General features: G+C 39.3%; 1 protein-coding gene across 4 annotated transcripts in view; it reads left to right on the plus strand.

The window, feature by feature from the left end:
* RAI14 (retinoic acid induced 14) overlaps nucleotides 1–19,927 on the plus strand; it is an 85,618-nt gene extending 65,691 nt beyond the window's left edge. For 2 of the 4 annotated variants that reach the window (XM_068176674.1, XM_068176675.1), the window contains exons 5-18: nucleotides 1,179–1,243; nucleotides 4,753–4,810; nucleotides 5,005–5,075; nucleotides 6,467–6,573; nucleotides 8,817–8,995; nucleotides 9,483–9,544; nucleotides 10,568–10,654; nucleotides 11,418–11,504; nucleotides 12,199–12,256; nucleotides 12,573–12,691; nucleotides 13,205–14,716; nucleotides 15,487–15,636; nucleotides 17,590–17,655; nucleotides 17,910–19,927. In XM_068176674.1, coding sequence (XP_068032775.1) covers nucleotides 1,179–1,243; nucleotides 4,753–4,810; nucleotides 5,005–5,075; nucleotides 6,467–6,573; nucleotides 8,817–8,995; nucleotides 9,483–9,544; nucleotides 10,568–10,654; nucleotides 11,418–11,504; nucleotides 12,199–12,256; nucleotides 12,573–12,691; nucleotides 13,205–14,716; nucleotides 15,487–15,636; nucleotides 17,590–17,655; nucleotides 17,910–17,987 — 2,699 coding nt within the window. In that variant the 3' untranslated portion in view covers nucleotides 17,988–19,927. Of the gene's footprint in view, nucleotides 1–1,178; nucleotides 1,244–4,752; nucleotides 4,811–5,004; nucleotides 5,076–6,466; nucleotides 6,574–8,816; nucleotides 8,996–9,482; nucleotides 9,545–9,615; nucleotides 9,645–10,567; nucleotides 10,655–11,417; nucleotides 11,505–12,198; nucleotides 12,257–12,572; nucleotides 12,692–13,204; nucleotides 14,717–15,486; nucleotides 15,637–17,589; nucleotides 17,656–17,909 lie in introns of all 4 variants that reach the window. The other 2 variants (XM_068176676.1, XM_068176677.1) reach the window with 2 other exon arrangements.
* Nucleotides 19,928–22,497: the final 2,570 nt, after the last annotated feature.

A 22,497-nucleotide genomic window follows, 5' to 3' on the forward strand; every position in this document is an offset into this window, starting at 1 on the left:
GAAACTGGCAAACTCTTCTTAATAGATTTCAGTTGACACATCTTTGGAATCTGTGCCCAGCATTTTCTCTGGCTAGCTGAGCCATCTGAATGACCTATCAGCATTCTGTCTTTCCAGTAATGATCTGTAATTGCTGGGCTCATGGGTTCTGGTTTGCCACTCATTGCAGCCTGAGGGAATCTCTGTCGTTGGAATCATTTGCATCTATATATAAAGAAGTGTCTGTGATACTGGAAGAAGCATTCATATTTTACATAATGATAAGGGAATATATGTACCTGATGCAGACTATAATTCTGAATTCATGCTTCACCTTGCCTGATGATTTATTGGTCACTTGAGTAGTAAAATTTTACCTGCCTACTTCCACCTGAGAGTGTCAGCCCAGTACTCTTTAGTGAAATCCTTCTATGTGAAAGTCACAACATTTGCGATGAGAGCATCCTGTCACATATATCTTTGTCTTTATTGAGTACTAAATCCTGGGTCCTTCTCTTCTTAGTTGCATGGATAATTTCTTCTTTTGCTGTCTTGTCATCTTCAATTTTTCAGATGATCTGCAAGATGAAGATGGAGGAGAGACTTCGGTGTTTCATCATAAATCCATAATTAGTAAATCATCATTAATTCAGTGACATGTAGACCTCTGTTTGATAGGGAATAGGAAATCTGTGAGGAGCAAACCAAAGCAGGCCTGTGCTTGAGTCCTTTATGTGTACTTCATGGGTGACACAAACTTAATATAGTTGTAGGTGGTGAATTTGGCAGGTTTTGCTCTTGATGCTGGGTACATTCTCACTGCCAAATACCAAAACTCATGACACCGACAGATGTCTGTGTGCAGGGGAGGCTGTGTAATACTGGAAAATTGTTTTCTAAGAAACAAGACATAATGTACAATCTTAGACTTGCTTCTGCCCAGGTGTAGTCTGGCACAGTGTGTCACTCCTTTATATGAATTAAGACTTTTAAGATGATTCTGTTACTTGCCTGAACAAAAGGTAGTAAGGACATTCTGCTTGACGTAGTTTTTTCTTTATTTTGTCTACCCTTACTTTTTATGTGTCGTGATAGGAACGAGACAGATAATTCAAGATTTTGCCTTTGTCATGGAAGGTTTTTATTCCTGTGCTTTGGCATGGCTGAATAATTAATTTGCTTTGCTTTTATTCTTTCAGGGCACAGTGCTTTACATCTTGCAGCAAAGAACAGCCACCCTGATTGTGTTAAGAGGTTACTTCAGGTAAAAGAAAAAATTAAATTAATTTTGATTTTTAAAATTTTCATTTGGTTCCATTAGACTCATTTTATGCTAATAATCTGCACCATACTTCTTTACTGTTCTATCTCCTTGGCATCAAGAGAGGCACATCAAGTCTTTAAACATAAAGAGTTTAAGGAACTTTCAGGCACTGTGAATGCATGATAGAAAACAGTGGATCTTCCCTGAGTGGTCTGCAAATACAGTTTTCCATGTCCAGCTGCTCTGACATAACTTGGTTGGGTTTCAAGTAGGTTGTATCTTCAGTTTAACTTCCTGTGTTTTGTCTGTGTGGTTGGATGACTTGGAATTAGGTGGATTAAGAATTACAGGGGAAAAGGTTTTTCACTTCTGGGGGGATTCTGATAATGTTCCACTGTAATGCTTTCTGTCTGTTCACCATAGAAACATTTTCAAATTTAAAGTAATAAAGAGAGAAAAACAAAGTAGTTTAGACCCAAAAATAATATGGAAATAATTGAATCATCAATGAAATGAGGTAAAGGAGAGTGAGGGGTTAGAAAGGGATTTGAAAGAATGGGGAGAGAAAATAAGAAAAACAAAAGTGAAGATGAACAGAAGAGTCTCATTGTGTTGAAGATGAGTGTTAGTAAGCAAAGACATTGTCCATCTCAACTCCATTTCAGAAATACAGGTAAGTTTTCATGGTGGTGATCAGAGAAACAGAACAGATTTTTCTAAGTTTGGAGTTATCAGAAGGTCTCAGATAAAATAGTGAATACAGACTGAGAATACAGATGAAATAATGATTAACAGCCCCACGTGAACACGATGGTGCAGAAAGAGAATGGATCCTATATCCCAATCTCCAGATTATTTTTCCCTGGTTGCCTCAGGGCTCTCCAGCTGTCCAGTGACTGACCTCTGTCAGTGTCTGACAACACAGGGTCCACTTTCACTGACTCCCACCTCCATAGCCCGTGCAAGCTGTCTGCCCCGCCGCTCAACGGGCGGGAAGGGTTATCCCCAGCCACAATCCACGTCGCCATCAGGCCGTCACTGCTGGCATCGCAGGCAGCGGCGGCTCAGAACTAGCCGCGCTTAACACCAAGGAGCTGCTGCCCTTCCACTTGCCTGCTTTTCCTGATGTTTTTCTACTTTTATTTCAATATACAGGTTAATAAATATATTCCTAAATGCCTGTTGACCTGTTGGTGATATTCTCCAGTAATTCATGCTCTTAGGATTATCTTTTCTGGACCAAAGTGTGTATGCAAGGAATGTCTAACTGTTGTTGAACTAAAACAGGCTGAATAATTATTTTACACAGGCAGAATAATGAGATTTTTGTTATAGAATGTAACGGTCTGTGTGATTCTGTTTTCCCAGATAATCATAGGCATGTTGGAGACAGTGCTGCATGTAAAGGTCAAAAGTTATAATGTTTGTTTTCTAGAAAGAAAAACAGACAACTGTCCAACGAAAAGCTTTGAAACTTGTGAAGGGTTTAGAGAACCAGTCCCGTGAGGTGCAGCTGAGGGAGCTGGTGGGGTTTAGCCTGGAGAAAAGGAGTCTTAGAGTAGATTATATCACAACGAGAAAAGAGGAAATGGCCTCAAGTTGCACCCCAGGGAGCTTTAAGTTGGATATTAGGAAAATTTCTTCACCTGAAGGGATTTAAGAGATGTGTAGATGTGAGATATGTCTTAGTGATGAACTTGGCAATACTGGGTTAATAGTTGGATTTGATGATCCTGATGGTTATTTCCAACCCCAAATGAACCTAGGTTTCAATGATACTCTCTCTTTGTTGTAACTAAAACAAAAATCTTCCATACCAAAATAAGCCTTGATAAGGATTTGAATTATTTTACCATTATTATTTATTGCTTTGAATTCCAGATTGATCAGTAGCATCTGATAATTGTAATACAACAAGATACAACTGGATTGTTGGTGGTTATTTTTAAAAATGCTAATGAACCCTTATTGCATTTGTCAATGGGCCCTCATGAACTTTAACAAGGTCAAGTGCTGGCGCTGCCCCTGGATCAGCCCAGAGAGTCAAACGTGTCCTGGGCTGCATCCAGAGCCCCGTGGGCAGCAGGGCAGGGAGGGGATTCTGCCCCTCTGCTCTGCTCTGCTGAGATCCACCTGGAGCACTGCATCCAGCTCTGGATGGGAGGGATGGGGACCTCCTGGAGCCAGCACAGAGCAGGGCCGTGAAGGTGATCAGAGTGATGCCTTGAGAGGCTACCTAGAACAGAGGCTGGACAGTGTTAAAGGAATAAAGTAGGTATTTATTAGACAGGCCTTCAAAGGAAACACCTTGGGCAGTACAGGAGCCTGGCTGAGGCTACACCAAAGATGGATGATGGGTCACAAGTTTTCACACTTTTATAAGTTCTGGTCCATTTACATATTGGGGTTAATTGTCCCATTACAGCTTCAGGTTATGAAGTCCCATCATCCCTCTCTCCAAGAGAGATTGCTCTCTTCAATTTGCTGTTGATTATACTTGTTGGGCCAGGAGCTGCAACAGTGTCCTTGGTTCTCAGGCTGGAAAAGGATTGTTTTGTCTAACTAAACTGAAGAGAACTTGCTAACACTTTATATGAAGTTCAGATTCAAGTACTAATGCAGTACAGAGTCTGGATAATATGAAAGCTAAAACTAAAAACATCAAGAGGGATGGAGCACCTCTGCTGTGAGGAAAGGCTGAGACCACTGTGATGTTTAGCCTGGAAAAGAGAAAGGCTCCTAGGAAACCTTAGAGCTGCTTTTCAGTATCTAAAGGGGCCACACAAGAAAACCAGAGAGGGAGTTTTTACATAAGTATGTTGTGATAGGACAGGTGACAACAGCTTAAACTGAAGGAGGGTAGGTTTAGATTTGATATTAGGAAGAAATTCTTTATTGTGAGGGTGGTGAGGCACTGGCATGGGTTGACCAGAGAAGTTGTGGATGCCGCATCCCTGGCAGTGTTCAAGGCCACGTTGGGTGGGGCATTGAGCAACCTGGTCTAGTGGAATGTTTTCCTGCCCATGGCAGGGAGTTGGAACAAGATGATCTTCAAGGTCTCTTCTAATCCAAACCATGCCATGGTTGTATGAAATAATGCAGGACAAATTGCCTTAGGATGTGGTTGCGTTAGCTTTTATGCTAATGTTAAAAAGAAAAAAAAAAAAAACCTGAGGCAAAGGAGAGATTTTATTTACTGATTCATTGTTTATTTATTTATTTACTTTTTTTATTTACTGACTTAAATTATTCTGAAACTATTACATTTTTAGGGACAGTTCTCTTACCCATGAGGATTTCCTATGGCTTCAATATAAGTTGGTATGAAGACAGGAAATAGCAGATTGATAGAGAGAGAAGCTGTGCCTTCCTTCAGTGTTCTTCTCTGAAGCAGAACATAAATCTTTTTGCAAAGATGTTAAGCACTCTTGTCTATATAAAACATATTTTTAAATTTTCTTTATCTTTCTCTAAATGCTTTTTTTCCTTTTCCTTATTGAATTATGCAGAGTAAATGTCCAGCCGACAGCACGGACAATTCTGGGAAAACAGCTTTACATTATGCAGGTAACTTTGATGAAAGTTTGTACTATTTTGTTGTGCTTGATAGTCCTAGCTTATCAGCCTAGAATTTCTTTTTGTACCCCACTGTAATGCTGCAGTATTGCAAGTGGAAGTGTGGGACACAAATTTTGAAATTGTGGTTTAATGGACTTTCACAATTGTCTTGTTTTTTTAAATTTAATTTTATTTTCTTTTAGCTGCATGTGGGTGTCTTCAGGCAGTTCAACTCCTGTGTGAGCACAAATGTCCCATTAACATCAAAGATTTGGTACGTACTTCCTCTCCTGTGTGTAGTGCAGATACTTCAGAGCTTTTATCACCCTCATTCCATGTCTTACCACGCTCCATCTCGCGTGCAGTAGCTCAAAGCAATGCTGTGCTCACACCTTCAGGGTTTCTCTGCTGGAGGAAGTTCCTTTTGCAGCTTGCCATTGCAGAGGTGTGGAAGCACTTCACAATCTGATACTGTAGTGGCAGGATTTGCTGATTGTTGAGACATTGGCACAGGTAGATAGAATCAATTCTTACACATTCAAAACATAATTAAAAGTGTTTCCATTGTCCCCAGGAGGCTTTGGAAAAGGCCCAGTATGTGGCCAAGGGCAGCAAAATGCTCACAAAGCCCAATCAGAGTATGATATGCCTGAGGGGAGCAAATATACCTCACATATGCCAAAGGCTCAGAGACACTACTGTGAAAAGTCTACAACCAGCCAGGTTTGGTTTTGGGAATGATACAACTGCCTGATGGAAAACCTAATGATAAAAGGAAGAGATCTGTAAAGCACAGGTCAAAAGACACTCAAAACTAGACAAAGACACTCAAACTTGTTTGGTTTCAGCTTTGGTCTATATCTGATCTTTCTAGCAAAAACATATATCTCATGAACATAGACATCTGATCTAAGATTTCAGCAGATACATTTTAAAGGCATAAAAAATTTATTCAGTCTTAAGTCTTTAGGAGTATCTTAAAAATGTCCTGAGCTACATCATGGCTGGGTATAGGAAAAAGAGAGACCAGCCTCAGAGGTGCATGGCAAAATGATAAGCGATGGTCAGAATTTGGGTAGTGGACTAATTGGGAAATTCCAGTTAGCTACTAGTAAAAAAATAACTGCACCTTTAATGTGGTCAAACACTGGAACTGGTACCTAGAGCTGTGTCTTTACCTTTGGAGGTGTTTAAAACATGACTGGAAAAGTCTCTGAGCTATGTGCTGAAACTTGAAGTTGGACTAGCTTGGGATGAGAAAAAAGTGGGAGAAACCCCTGATACTTCTAAAGGTGTCTTCCAACTGTGTTATTCTATGACTTTATGAAATGTTGTATTTTTGCCTAGCACTTAGTTAAAATTACCATTTTTGTTGTGGAGCTATGGCAAGATAGTTTGTTGTTTCAAAATAATTGTGTTTTAGCATTGAGCAAATAGCAAAGGGAGTACAAAAGCAAGTTCCTTCTCCCTGTGTTTTGCATCATCCCCAACAGACAAGGAAGGAATTGTAACACACTCAGCTATGTTTATGGTACACAGGAAAAATGTACTAATAGCGCCTCATTTTTGCTATATAAAGGTAAAATTTGTAGCTCACTTTAAATCTCAGTGTGTTTTTGTAAGTGGATGGAATACTATTCATAGTTTCTTTATATGCATTTCTAGGATGGGAACATACCTCTGCTGCTTGCAGTACAAAATGGACATACAGAAGTCTGCAAATACCTTCTGGATCATGGAGCAGACATCAACACGAGGGATAAAAATGGAAGGTACAGCAGGTTAATATGTTGATTCTTCACCAAAGCTGACTGTCAAATGAAGATTTCTTCTCAAAAGTAGTTGATATTAGGTGAAATAATGCTTTCTGTACTAGACAGCATATCCTGATTGCTGAGAAGGCTTACGGAATTCTGACTGAAGTAAAAAGATGAAGCAGAAACTATGTGGCTATAAAACTAATCTGCCTGTAAGATTTCCTTTGGGCTACCAGAGCATTTAAATGATTCCTAATATGAATATGATTGATAGCACTTACCCACACATCACTTTCTAAGTATCCCAGTTTAAAATGATGCTCTCTTCTTAGAATGAGTTGATGCCTCCAACTTAAATCCTTAAAACTGCTACTTGTGAGAAAAATCTGTGGAGGATTGCTTTTCTGCCATAATGCAGACACAGCAGTAAGAAAAAAAATACAGTAAATCTCTATAGTGGAGATGCTGTTTTTCTAGAAGGTGCCAATTAGAGTTTCTTCTGCATTAAGAGGTAGTGCATGTATCAGATAACTTCTTAAAAAGCAACATCCTTGTAGTGAAAAATGCACTAGTTTTGATGATACTGACAAAAATCAAGAATCTTAGAGTGTTATGGACTGTTTTATAAACAGCTGGTTAAACTGTGGAGGTAAAGTGGGATACTGACAAGACTTGGCACTTACACTTCATAGCAATTTTGATTACTCTGAGTGACACAATGCTGATTCTGTTCTCTGGCAGCACCTGCGAATGTAAGACTGGGCCCTAACTTGTTTTTTATCAGTCCAAAGTTCATTAGGGCGCTCTTTGTTTCCAGTTGTCTGAAGAAAACCCCATTGTTTTCTGTCAGTTTTCATGGCCTCATTGGTGCTTTGAACCTGAGGTGCTGCTCACTTTGGAGCCTCTGCCTTCACCTCACTCTCCTAGTGTTTAGTCAGCAGACAGGATTGACTTTCTGCTTTAATTGGATGAAGGAGTTTCTGTCACAGATAGGACAGAATTTTTGCATTTTTTAAAGGCAGTGCTCTATGTAGAAGCAACAAAACATTATAACATAGAATGTGCTGGTTTACTTCTTGCTTTAATTGTGGTGAGGCAAGTGACTACTACTGCATCTCATGTTCACAGAAGTAGTTAAGATTTTACTGAAACAGGAGAAACACCACTGGGAGAAGAGAGGGATAACCTTCGAAAATAGCATCTCCAGATTCCTATCATGTCCAGACTAAGTGAATTATTTTGGTAATCTAAAACTATCCCTGTGACTCTGGAGGTGTTATCCAAGTTATCACTCACCACTACTTTTAGCACAGCACTGCAACAGCATCACTTTTCCAAGTGACTCACCCATTACAGGGAGTATGTTTAATTCATTAGTGAAACTGTTGTCTTCATACTTAGCAAATATTATCACTGTAGTAATTTTTCAGCATTGTACGTGCACCGAGGAATGTGTTTGGCAGTAAACTTGGCCAACTTCTTAGACATGTGTTCATACAGAGAAAGGAGAACTATGCCTGAGCAGGAAGGCAGTATTAGAGCATGCTTGAAAGGTGAGGTTTTCTTTGTAATTATTCTGTATGCCTCTTATGACCCCTTCAAATAACTGAGAAAAACAGGTACAACCTGTTAGTAAAAGATTCCTTCTGTATGCCATGCTTACTCTAGGAGCTGTCTCTGTGCAACTGCCCTTTGTTGGAAAGGGAATTGTTTGTGCTGTCATGGACTCCTTTTTTTCTTTTATTTTAGGCTGACAGTAACAGAGGGTTTGAGGTCAAACTCATCTCTTGGACTCACTGAAGATCTTTTAGATTTAATTGTCTTTTTGATTGAAATCTTTTGTCTGTTTTGACTCGAACACAACATGTGGAGGACAGCAGGAATGAAATAAAGGTTTTCATGTTGTACCACCACTGTAATCAAAGTGTAGCAGTGAGGTTTGTTTGTCTGACCTTATCCTGCAGCCATTTCTATCTATGGCTCTCCTCTCAGCCTCAGGAAGCTGTATTTAGAAATGTTTGTAGACCTGTCTTTGCAGCTGGAGTGTATGAGGAAGAGGAGGAAGAGCTAGCAAGTGTTTGTTTGTAAGGAGAAAAAGAAGTCACATTTATGTACCAATAAACATGCTGATGGAATCTTGGACCTTATTGCACAATAACAGTCACAATATTTTTCCCTGAAGAAATGAGCTGCTAAAGAGAATGCCTTGACACTTGCTGTTTTTGTTTTGGTTTGTTTTTTTTTTTCCTTTTGTTCAGAACTGCTTTGATGATGGCTTGTGAAGCTAGTAGCCTTAACATGGTGGAAGCTTTCCTCAGGAGAGGTGCAGATGTCAGTTTAGTAGATGTCTTTGGACAGAATGCCCTGCATTACGCCAAGCTCTCTGAGAATACAGGGATCCAGAATCTCCTGTCATCAAAGATATCACAGGACGTGGGTATGTGAGAGAGACTGACCTGCAGTTTGTCACTTTTTGATTTAGCACTGAACAAATTTTCTTAAAATTGTAGCCTGAAATGTTGCAAAAGCCATTTTCAAGATAATCTGGCTGAGGCTTCCCAAAAACTCTTTGCCATAGATGGTAATATTTAGCATGGGATAAAACCCTGAGCAGGCCAAAATAGGTGTTTTGGAGAAAGGCAAGTTGATGTAGCAGCATCGTGAAATTTTGCATACAGTTTGGAATGGATTCTCTTTTATCCATAGAACCCCTCAGTAGAGGGGTTGGAGAATGAACTGAAGCAGGCAGAGCATTTTATGGTCAAACTACAATGGATTTCTAAAGTAGGAAGCTTAATGCATAAGAATAGTGCAAGACCAGAATAAGAATTGTCATGATTCTTCAGAATTTTTCTCAAAATGAAACCAGACAGTAGCAGAGAAAGAATGTGATTGAAATGGAATTTGCAAATTGTATTTTTCAGGTTTCAGACAGGAATTCAAAAACCAAACCATTTATCTATGGTGTGGGAAGCAGAGCAGAGAGGTGGGTTAAGAATGGAAAGTAACTCTTCCTTTAATAACTTCTCTTTATTCCACTTCTTTTCTGCTCCACAGAGGCAAAGTCTCCAACAAAAGCGAAGCAGGTATTTGTCCTTTTGGTTTTGAAAATACCCTGACTCTCTAGACTTGTAACATAACAAAAAACAGTAATGGAAGCACTAGTAAGTGTCATTGTGAGATGGGTTGCCATGACTACTATATAATGTAAAACGTTTTTCTTGCTTAGGTAAGAAATGTGTTTCAGGAACACTACTTTTAGACTTGGCTTCTCTGTGTAATAGCAGCCAGCACCCTTGATGAGGGGAGGAAAGGAGGGCGAGTGTGTATGTGCATGTGTGCTGGGATGATTCCTGCTTTCCTCATGTGTAGTGCAGGAGCTTGGCTCTTTAAAATGCAGAAAAGAGGATCTAGAGAAATTCTCTCTATCTAAAACGTAAAATCAGAGGTTATCCCTGGTTTTGCTGGAGACCCCTTCCTGTGAGAATCATGGCAGATTTAGGTGATTAAATTAGTTTCTTAAATTTTTTATTTAGTGTCTTATCTTGGAGTACAAGTAGACCTTGTGCTGGTGGCTGGGAAGTAGACAAGGGTGCAATGCATTGGTCATTCCTTCTCTGAGTGCAGAGGTGGGTTTTTTGGGGGGTTCAGGCAGAAGCTGGTGGAGAGGAAAGATGGTAGCTGTGAAGAATGGCATGACTGGGCTGTGTGTGAATGAAGTGTTTTAAGGTCACTGGTGCTAAACCTATTGTCAGCTTCTGCTTTTTTACTAAATCTTGTTTGTTTCCACTGAAGCATGGTTTACAAGGGAGCAGATTCTTATTGTCAGGCATGTTTAATATCTTTGTGTTAGTAGAGATGTGGTCTTTACCCAGGGGAAAAAAGGCACTGCATGAGCTGCTAAAGTTGATGTTAATGTGGGATTTTTTTTTTTTTTAATAAAACAACTTGCTCAGACTTTACTAACCAAACTAACAAACCTACCTTTTCTGGCTGGTGAAACTTTCAGCATGATCAAGGCTCTAAATTAAGTTCAGAAAGAAGTGGAACTCCAAAAAAACGCAAAGCCCCACCTCCTCCTATCAGTCCCATTCAGGTAAAGAAAAGACTGATTTTGAGATGCTTTTAGGGGATATAAAGCTTTTTGAACATTATTAGAGTTATGTGGGCAGGATTTTCTCTTTCACTTTATATTTATATGCCTGTCTTACCATGAGTGTTTTTCCTGAAATTAGGATGACACCATGAAAGCACATGTTGCTTAGATTAACTAAGCAAAATTGCTTAAAATACAGCATAGTCAAAGATACAACTGTACAGATTTTATTGTACAATTGTTTCTTCCAACTAAAGTTGAAGTTTTCCTTTTTGCTGATTTCAATAAGTAAATTATAAGTTCTGTATATTTTAGTTATACATATATATATATATATATGGATACATATTATTACGGGCATATATGCATATCAAAATAAAATACTTAACTGCATTTTGATACTATATAAGTCTATTTAATAATTAGGTTTAATCTTAAACCAGAATGTAACCTGTGTAACAGCTACACTCCTTATGTAATACTGATTCAGAAGGGCACTAAATAATTAGGTCTGTTCTCTGAAAGTAATCTAGAATTGTGACTTATATTAGTGCAGGAGAAAGTATTCTTTAATGCATGTGTATGCATATATATATATATATATGTATATGTGTGTGTATATATATATATAGAGAGATATATAGATACACACATCTATGCTTATATATATGTATATATATCTGTATATCTATATGGGCACATGTTAGGGAGGTATGTATGTGCAAGCATGTATGCATACCTATTTATATAACATTTTTTACAGGTTAATGATTTGTCCTCTCCATATTCATCAACTTCAACTCCCATGACTGGAAAAGGGCAGGCTTTCTTTGCTGATCAAGTGTGCAAGGTATCAGTGTTCCATACTTACGAGCTTAGGGAAGGAAAGTACAGAATCTGTTTTGCTTGATGTTCTATTTTGATGACTGCAGAGTCTCCTGTGACTTAATTAGCTGAACTTTAGGAACAAAAATTAATCCAAATATATTTCAATGCATTCATAAAACAAATGTAAAGATTACTTTAATGTGTGACAAATATGTACATATAAATAGTCATAGGTTAGTTAGTGTTTAGAAGTATTATTATGGAAGTATTCATGTTCCAAGAGTTCAATTTCTAGTATCAGCAAAGTGCATGGAATTGGGCAGTGCAAAAAGAGACCATTTTACCAAAAGATGTCAGTGAAAGGGTTGAGTATGTTCTGTGTGATGTTTATCTTGTGATGCTGAAGATTTTTTTAAACACATGTCAGTATGTTGCTACTACTTATCACAGGGTTTGCAGTCTTCCAAACTATTTACAAGATAATTGCCTGTGTTTCATTAGTATTTAATGGGAATTGGGCAGTGGAACTTGAATGGCTTTAGCACACTTTGAAATACTGGACACATGCTACAATTAAACAAGACCTCAGAAATAAAAGACATCCATGTGGACAGGCTTTATCCAGCAGAATTTGTACTGTCTGTAGTTCTTTTTGCTGAACTGTCCAACTTTATATGTGCTTTCTGCAAAAATGTTTTCTTTTGATGTCTTAACAGGAAGAATTCAGCTCTTTGCACAGGGATAATAAAGACAGACTGAGTGACAGCACAACAGGTATACAATTAATCCTTGTCTCGTAAGGTGTTTTATGTGGCATGAAAAGCTGAAAACCTCTGTCCCTTTCTACTTAGAACATGAGACACACTTCAGTATTGAAAGTGACATTTTGTCACTCCACAACCAGCTCTCCTCCAAAACATTCTGCTTCTATTGTGTTAACCTAACACATTCTTGGGGAGCTGGTAGGAATAGTTTGCTTGCTCACTGCATTTAGTGGTCATGGGACTAAGCTGTTTAAATGTTGGAATAGCTATCTAAATAGCATTTCAGCTTTTTGAAACCTTTTGAATCTTTTCTTTTTCCTCTGAAGGTGCTGATAGTTTACTGGATGTGAGTTCTGAAGCTGACCAACAAGATCTACTTCTGTTGATGCAAGCAAAAATTGCCTCTCTGACATTGCACAATAAGGAACTGCAGGACAAATTACAGGTGACATATTTTGGTGCTGTTCTGATGGTCTCTTAATCTGCTAGGCAGAACAAAGAGCTGCTTACTGTTTTAAAGAGTTGTACTGTGAAGATCTTTTAATGAGCTTGTGGGTAAGATCATGCAAACACTCTGCCTCAAAGGATTAAATCAGTGTTTTGATCTTCTCACTTTTCCCATAAATTACCGAATAACTTTGTTTATCATGATAACTACATTCTAAAATATGTTGTTAACAGTTGTGCTAGAAGAATTTTAATTTGCATAGCTTTGATTATTAGCTTATGGAGCTCAGCCCAGACTTTCAGAGGAGCGTGGCACTTACTGCCTTCTCTCACTGTAGATGACTAAATGGGAACAGCTGAGTTTTGAACTTTTCTAGAACTTTCTTCCATGGTTCTTTCATCATCTCTCTCTATAGTATGTGGCAATACTTCCTTGCTTACTCTATTCTAAAAAAATTAGAATCATCTATTTGGTTTTATTGTGCAATTGTTGGTGGGTTTTTTTGGACAGGAAAGAACATCTAAAGAAGGGGATTCAACTGTAGAATCTTATTCATCCCAAACACAGTTTGAGCAAACAGCAGAGAGACAAAATGAGTTCTTGTTGCAGGAGCTGAAGCCTACATTAAATGCCACTCAAATTCAAGAAAAGTTGACAAGCCCCAGAGAAGTAAAAATGAAGTACCTTCAGGAAGACTTAAAGGATATGCAGAGAAAATTAGAGAATTCTGAAGCAAAAAGAAAGCATGTGGAAACTCAAGTCCAGCCTAGAGTCCCAGAAACAGATCATTTAAATAGCCCAGACATTTCAGAAAATTGTTCTGATCTTAATTTGAAATTCAAAGAAACTCAAAACAGACATGAGGAAGCTGCAAAAGAGATTTTGAATGTACAAAGGCAAAAGAAGCCAGTTCTTGTTTCCTCTGAAAGTGAAGAAACTGGTTCTGATCTGAGTATGTTGAAGGTTACATATGGAGAAGTTGAAGCACTTAAGCAAGAATTGAAGAAAGCATTGGAGGAAAGCGAAAGACAGAAAGAAAAAGTGAGAGAGCTACAGAAAAAGTTTGAAGACAGAGAGCAGAAGGTGGCAGGCAAATTGTCTGTGGAAGAGTGTGAGGAAATGAAGAATTCATATTGTTCAGTTATTGATAACATTAATCAAGAGAAAGCATTGCTGATTGAGAGGTACAAGGAAGGGCAGGAGGAAATTAAAAGGCTACAGGACAAGCTGACAAATCAGATGCAGTTGGAATCTAGTGCTGAAGCTGGAGAAAGGAAGGATGTGATGCACAGAACTATAGATGAGCTCAACAGGCAACTTAGTGAATTGTCTCAGTTGTACAAGGAAGCACAAACAGAGCTTGAAGACTATAGGAAGAAAAAAACTCTAGATGATATAGCTTTAGACTACATTCCTAGAGATGAACATGAGAAACTGATGGAGGTAACAAATTCTTTGAAATATAAAGCAGAAAATGAGTTATCAGAAATGAAATCCCAGTACACAAAAGTATTAGATGAATCAGAAGAACTCAAACAACTGTTAGACATTCAGAAGCAAAACTCTTTGCCAATTACTGAACACCGTCAGGTAATCAATGCACTCAGAAATACCATAAAGGAGATGGAGGAAGAAATAAATGAGCTCAAACGACTGCTTAGCAACAAGGAAAGTGAACTAAGAAACTTGGAAAAGGCATTACTGGAAGAAAAAGCTGCAATTAATGAAGCCATGGTACCCAAAGCCACATATGAAAAGCTCCAGTCCTCACTAGAGGGTGAAGTTAGTGCTTTGTCATCCAAACTGAAGGATGTAATCCGAGAGAAGGAAAATATATCCTTAGATGCCATGAAACTGAGAAATGAAATTTTGCACTTGAAAGAAACGAAAGAAGGTATGCATACTCTGCTTGAAGCAAAGGAACGGGAAGTGACTGATCTTCAGCACAAGTACCACCAAGTTCAAGAAGCTCTTACTGAAATGAAAAATTCATCAAAACTAGAAGAAGATAAAGACAAAAAGGTCAGTGACTCAGTACAGTGGAGGGGTAATGTGAGTTCAGAGTGCAAAGTGTGTTTACTAGGGCACCAGTTCCCTAACAGACAACTTTGGTTCCAGTACCTTATGAGTGCATTTCCCCCTCTGAAAATACAGGTGTCAAAGGCAAAGGAGTTTTCTCTATATTTGGCTTTGCAGTTGGTTTCCCTCCCCTGTGGAGATATACACGATCTTTTGATTTACCTCTTCTAAGTTATGCTTTGGTTGGGTTCGCACTATTCAGGCAGCTGAAGTCAAAGAAGTGAGATTTACAGAAGGAAAGTATTCCAGAGGAGACAAATAAACAAAATATTAGGAAGGAGCAAAAATTCACTCTTAGAATATTACTACATCATCTCAACCATAGCATAATTTGACTAATATTCCTCTGCAGCTACTAAAGCTGTCACTACAAATTCCTTCATAAAAAGCTAGGCTTTTTGGTAGCTGTGAATAGCTGGCCTGTGTTTCGTTCAGCAGAAAAATTTGTAAAGGTGGTAAATGCAGCCCTTCTTATTAAATATTGCTGATGTTCAGAACAAGGAGTGCAGTTTGAATAGATTGGACTAGGATGGGGAATAGAGGAGCATTGTAACCCTTTGCTTACATGACATCTCTGTTTGTCCATAGAGTTTATTTATAATTTGGTTTTCCCCACTTCTTAGATTTAAGTCACAAATAACTCAAAGATAAGACACACAGGAATACAGTATGCATAGCATCTTTTAAGGAAAACCTGTGTTTTGCCTCCCTAGATCAATGAAATGTCCAAGGAAATTAGCAAATTAAAAGAAGCATTGAACAGTCTTTCTCAGCTCTCCTATTCAACCAGTGCCCCCAAAAGACAAAGCCAGCAGCTGGAGGTGTTACAGCAACAAGTGAAGCAGTTGCAAAACCAACTGACTGTAAGTGTGACAATTTGTAAACATAACATTATCCCAGTTCTCCAAAGAAACATGTACTATTCTTCACTCTGCCTTATTTAAAAGAGAGTACAGACAGTGAGTACATGGAAAAGAATCTTCATCCAAAAAATCTGTAATTTCTGTTTCTCTGAAACATGTAGGAATTTGCAAGTAATGAATAGCACTTTAGAAAGAGCATAACTAAGGAAAGCTGGTTTTCCACATATTTTTCTCAGACCAGTTGAGAAACAGATGTTTTATAGTAAAATGGAGCAACCAAACCTGCTGCTCAGGCCTTAATTTGTGGAAAAGTATGATCAGTGCAGAGGATTTTCAAGAACATTCATCAGCTGACGTTGTTTTGGGGTTTTAAGCGTTTTGGAAGAAAGTATGAGGTTTCAAGTCAAGCAAATGCATCTTTTTATGGGGAGCATAGTTTATTCTCTGAAATTCTGAATGCCTTACAGGTCTTTTTTTTTTAAATTTTGTTGTTTGTGCATGAAAGGTCCAGTCTTGTAAGCTGGGTTGAGTCATAATTGACATTTTCTAGAGCTTGCCTGCCCAGAGGAGAACATTATCCACTGTTGAGGGTGAAAAGAAGGTATTGTCCACTGGAGGCCTTTGCTGAGGGCTCTGGAGTGCCTCTGAAAGGAGAATTCCCAGACTGACTTGCTAAGTGGTGTCTGCTTCTTACCTTTCCCAGCAGAAAAAAAGAGGGCTCAGAATGCCAGAAAAATTCCATTGCAGGCGAGAGAAATAATAGGCAGAGCATCCTGTCAGTGTGAAGGCCCAGACTGTCTTATTCCTGTCCTCCATGTCTGAAAGGACCCTTCATCTCCCACTAATTAGGATCAGCAAAGTAGTGTGAAGTGCAAAGGCGTACAGCACATTGGGAAAGCAGGTAGCTTTTAAAACAGGACAGAAACACTCTTTCATTCCTGTAGGTTGGCTTTCCTAACAGCTTCATGTGTCTTTGGAAAGGTGGCTTCTGAGGTGTGGTAGTCTGTAGTCATTGAAAAGGATTGGGTGACTTTCATTCAGTCAGGGTTCCACAGGGTAAGGCCTTCGTAAACACCTCCTTTCACTTGGGTAGGCATCAGCTCTAACAGAGGGGTTGATGCCTTTTCATGCTCACCTAAAAACAGAGGCCAGAGAGAATTAAGAGAATAAAAGCAGATATATTTAATATAAAAGCAGATATATTTAATGAAGGGCCTTCAGGTACATTAAGGGCAGACAAAACCTCCCCAGAGGGGCTATAAGCAAGATGGAAGACAGTAATGAGTTTTTTACAGACAGTTATAAGTTTGGTCCATTTACATACTAGGGATTAATACTCCAATTACAGCTTCAGATAATGAAGTAATATTCCCCCAGTTTGCCTCTCCCCCCAATTCATTTTTGTTTGTATTTTTCAGGACCTGAGGCAGTAGGGTGTCCTTGAGCTGCAGGCCTAGAAGGGAATTGTTTTGTTTGAATAAAACAGGAGAAGAGTAGCTGACAGGCTATGGAGTTTTAGAGCTATACCCTAAAGCAGTTCAGGATTTGAACTATATAAAAGCTAAAATCCTAAGGCATCAGGGGCACTGCCTTCAGGGAGGAGCTGAGTTGCAGTTGAGAGTTGATTTGTCAGAGTACTGTTGTCTTTCTTCAATTCTTGTTGCTGATAAGCTTGGAAATACAGTCTGTGCTCATTCCACACCTTAGCAGCTCAGCACTTCTTAAAACTGATTATATCACAGCTGTTTTACTGGGGTAGGTAGAACTACAGCATTTTCCTGGACATGCTTCCAAGCAAATTTAGAGTTCCTGGTGACACAACACTGTCTGAACTGTTTTTCAATGCATTACATAAGACTTTGGTTTGAATTTTCCTCAGTGAGAATCTGCCTGGGGAGTTCTGAGTTCAATAGTTCTGAATGCTCTGTGCCTTTCTGCTTAATTGTTTTCTAGGAAACAAAGAAACAACACCAGGAAATTGTCTCAGTTTACAGGATGCACCTTCTCTATGCTGTGCAGGTATGGTTGCATGTTGTCAGTCACTCAGTGGTAGTATTTTAACTGAAGATGTTTCTTCTGCAGATCTAGTAAGAATTTTGCATGTTTTCACTAAGACATCCCTCCCATAAGGTATGACAGTTCAAGAACAAATTTAACACTGCTTCCACTTGGGATATTGATCGAATTACTATACCTGAAAAATAGTTCGTAGATGTTCTTAAATATTAAATCTGCATTGATTTAATATTTTTTTTCTCTCTTCCTTCGTCTAGGGTCAGATGGATGAAGATGTCCAGAAAGTGCTTAAACAAATTTTATCAATGTGTAAAAGCCAATCACAGAAAAAGTAAACAAAAAAGCCAAGGAAAACTCCCTATTTTTATTAATCCTGTTATGGTTCTTTTATCTAGATTTGCCTTAACATAAGATTTCAAATTGGCAATTTGCTGCTTTTGTGTTACTGTGCTGTTTGTGAGGGGGATATATTTGTCTGTCTGTACCACTTCCATGTGCATTTCCATGTGCAGTAGCTAAACACATGCCTGCTTTTCATACCCAAAATGCAAGTATGTTCTTCAGATTTCTTACATAGGCCACTCCATGTCATGTTTACCCTGTGAGTACTTTTCCAGCTTCCTCCAATAGCAGCAGGTTAACCTGGAGGAAAGCACTGGTGTTGCCTGGGTAAAGATGAAATTCTCTGTGAGGTGTTCTGTACCGATTATAAGCTGCATCTCGTTACTGGGTGTGTTTGATGCTGCAGCACTCAGGTTGCTGACATTTTGCCATATTTAGTCTTCAGCAGAGCAGAAGTGAACCTTACAGCAGCAAGCAGGAGTAGATATTTATGCTGAGCCAGAACATGGAACAGCTACACTTCCTGGTGTAATGTTATTTAAGATTAACACACTAAAACGTAGCTGCCCCAATTCACCCAATGCACTGAGTACACAAAACCCACACCATACTTCATAGTTTCCTTAACTACCTGGTAGTGGAATGAAACTATTTCAAAAGGTAAAAGCATTAGTTTATTGAAGTTACATACAAACAGAACTGTCTCTGTAAACAGCTCTTTATGATAGGTTTAGCTGTCTATGCAAGTGTTGGCCATGAAGCTCAGGAACAAAACCAGGTCATATACTTTTAGACAAGGGATTCTAGTGAACACAGGATGTTTACAGTGAATGTCAATGCCTCATACTTCCTAACCTCACTTTTTAAAGATCTTCTCTGCGGTATATTTTTACTGGCCCTCTAATGAATTTTTTTGTAATGAAACCATTTTTTCTACATAATATTTGCATTAAGCTTATTAACAAATATTTTTAGGTAATTGTGTCTTAGAGAGTTTCTTTTTATACCCCCAAGTACTCAGTAATAGTGAAGCATAGTGAAGTGTTTTCAGTTTGTAAGAAATTTGTATGGAATAATAGGCCTGTCTGTCAGTGTGGTCCAGAGCAGTTAAGTGTAAAATTCAGCCTGCTGTTCCAAAAAAATTTAGAAATTATAGGTAGACAACAGCAGGAGGTGTCAAAAAATTCTGTATGTTGTTTCTAGAGGCTACGGGCATCAATACAACCTTTATCAGCACTTCTACATTTAAAGTCAAATAAAAATGCCTGATGTGGAATAGAATGAAACTATGAAAAAATGTTCTAAGCACACACTGCACTTGAGGGTACAACCATTTTAACAAGCTTGCGGCTTCAATATGGTATTGTGTTTTTTTTATTCTATGGGGATATGTCTCTATTAATAGAGAAATCTTTCAGAGCTATATAATCTATGAAGTTTATATAGAGTCATAATATGACAGGAGTCAGCAGTGCCTCAGGCTGACTGAACTCATAGTGCACTTAGATAATTCCTAACTCTGGCAAAGCTAAATGGATTTTAAAAACAAAAATAAAAACACCACCTTTGCATCAGTTAGACCTTGGTGTTACTTTTCTTGAGTGGTTTAACTAATGCCGTCTACTTTTGAACAGTATTTTATAGTTAGACAGCTTTGAAAATGCTCCAAAGAAATGTGAAAAAAATTTTGCTGCATCACTTCAAAAAGAACAAAATTTTAAGCATGCTAATGCTGCAAGTATAAAACTTGATGAACCATTTTGTAGGTTGCCTGATGGATTTAGTCTTCTACTTTGGTTTGGTTTGTATATTTATTACAATTATCTTTGTGGAATATTGGAAATTATATACTACAGCATAACAAGTTTCTTTATATGTAATTTACAAGAAGTTTCCTCATGCAGCAAATAAACTATTTCCATTTTTTTCATTTTTGTCTTCATTTACTTTTTGTATTGAGGGAAATCTCACTACACTGTTCTAACTTAGTACAGATGTATTTTATATCTCCTGTTTAAATGGATGACACAAGAACCAGGTTTTCCTCCCTGAAATTGCATCTTTATCATTAACTATCTTGATCTGTTGTGTGAAATAAATCCAGTCCAAATCCCATGCAGTGAGTTTTGCAGATGATGCCTTCTATCTCATTGATAAGTTTGTAGGCATTTCTCACATGGACACCCTGCTAGAGGTAATACAGTTTTCCCATTTGCCACGGATTTATTACAGCAAAGTTTAAAATAACTTAGAGTTCAGCACACATCAGTGTTGTCCCACAGTTCTTCAAAACTGGTGGTTCTCTGTCACTTAGCACTTCACATACAGAACTGCAATGAGAATATATGTAAGAGTATATGCATATGGATATGTCTGCTTTTTAAACTTAGTCACACAGTCAGCTCCATTGCCTTTTGTCATCTCTGCTCAATTTTATTTGAGAAACTGTTATATCAGCGACTGCTTTGCTTGTATCTTCTTGCCTGAAGGAATTGCGTCTCTTGTGATCATATCCCAGGGCTCTTTAGCCTCTTGTAGCAACCTTCTGTAAGGTGCCCAGCATTGGGTTCCCTTTGAAGATGGACAAGCTGATATGCAGAGTCTATGGGGTACATCTGCCTAAGCTGCTACTCTGAAAGATCCACACCTGTTTCTGGCCTCCTGCATGGTCAGTCATAACAGTCAGTAAATGCATGAGTACTGGGAATAAACTCCTCTTGTCAAACTCGCTCACTGCAGTTTGCACACAACAGATATAATTTGGTCAGAGAACTTGACCATACTGGTTCTTCTCACCCACCCTATGTCCTGGCACAGTAGGGAATGGTGACAAATGATGGAAATGGTGACAAATGACAGGCTTCAGATGGAATTTGGGAGGAGACAACATCCTATATCTGTATTAAGATCACCTTTTCTTTTGCTTCTTTTTTTTTTTTTTTTTTGTCCCTTTCTCTTGCTGTGTAAACTAAGGGCGAGTTCCTGTAAGCAGGTGTTGCCCTGGTTATTTATCATCCAGCTTTCACAGGGCCCTTCTTTTGCCAACCCAAATCAGCATGAGAAGATGGTGGAGGGTGAAAACAGAATATTTCAGCAGCAGTCAGAGGAGAACTTTTTGCAGTGTGCCATGTGTCCTTGCTGGACAGATTTTTTGGCTCCAGCAGCACACAGTGGTGCATAACCAACACCTGAGCAAAGGGGTCATTGTCCTCTGAGATGGGTCTGGGTTCCTGGCACGTTGCATAGCAGACTTCCTGCTGGAGCCTCATGGGTAGAGGCACAGGTAGAGAGCCAATTTTGCCCCTTGCTGGCTCAGCAGGGGGCTCAGGGATGGCAGAATGGCTTGCTGATTGCCTTCCCACATCTCCTCAGGTCAGCTCCGTGGTGATGTGATGTGATGTGCTGTGTGTCAGCATAAGACAGCAAAAGCCCAGGGAAGGCCATGCTGCTCTGTGCTGCAGCAAACCACACACAGGGCCCCAGGAGAAGCAGCCAAGAAAGGGCCAGAGGAGAAACTGACAAGAAATCCCTTGGCAAATGCCATTTCACTATAGGGAGCTGTTAAAGCCACTTCATGTTCTGTGAGTTTGCCTGAGAGTAGCTGGCTGGGGGGAAAGAGGTAGGTGACATGTGATTTCAGTGCTGGGTGCTTCAAAGCTACATAAACTACTGCAGTATGTACATTGTATTTAGACCACAAATCTGTTCTCTGGAGGGGTCTGGCAGGGTGAGGTAGCAGCCTGGAGTATGCAGGAGTGGGGAGGGTAAGCCAAGAGCCTGGAGTATCACATGGGACATGGGAGGAGAACTGACTCATGGCACTAGAACAGGGGGTTCATGTGCCCTTTGCCTGTCTGACTTTCCCCAGGGCTCTTGCTTGGGTCAGCCACACCAAAGCATCCTGGGGCTTTCTTCACACCAACGCCAGCCCTCATCTGAGCCAGAGGCAGACACAGAAGTCAGAGGCAATCTGCTCTCAAATGTGGCAGAGACCCAAGTGCTGCAGGGAAGAATTGCTGTCTCAGGTGGTGTGGTCAGGCCTCTCAGTGCAGGGCAGGTCCTGGAGCAGAGGCATCCTCCTGTGGCTTTAGATGTCTGGGGGTCAGGGCCTCAGTCTGCTGCTTGGGACCCAGGCTGCAGAGCAGCTGTGCCTGTTGGGGAATTGTGTGGAAAAGCTCTGGGGGATTTAGGTGTGGAGGTTTCAGAGTAGCATAGGCAGATGTGATGTACCCCAGCATATATATTCCACAGGCACAGCTGTAACACAGCAAATTTTTACAAGCAAATAGAAATTGGTGCAAGACTTTTAGGACAGTTCAGTGATCTAAATCATCTATTAACTGTGGGTTTGGTCTGCCACAGAGAATACTAAAAGTACTGAATTTAATGTCAAAGCACAGTACAAGAGTTTGAGTACCTTGAAACCTTCATCTATAACACCACTTGGTTCTGCAGCTAAGGGTCCCTGTTGCATGCTTGTGGGTGCCCACCAATTCTCAGCAG

Source organism: Anomalospiza imberbis, chromosome Z (assembly GCF_031753505.1).
Source record: "Anomalospiza imberbis isolate Cuckoo-Finch-1a 21T00152 chromosome Z, ASM3175350v1, whole genome shotgun sequence".
In the NCBI taxonomy this organism is placed as follows: domain Eukaryota; kingdom Metazoa; phylum Chordata; class Aves; order Passeriformes; family Viduidae; genus Anomalospiza; species Anomalospiza imberbis.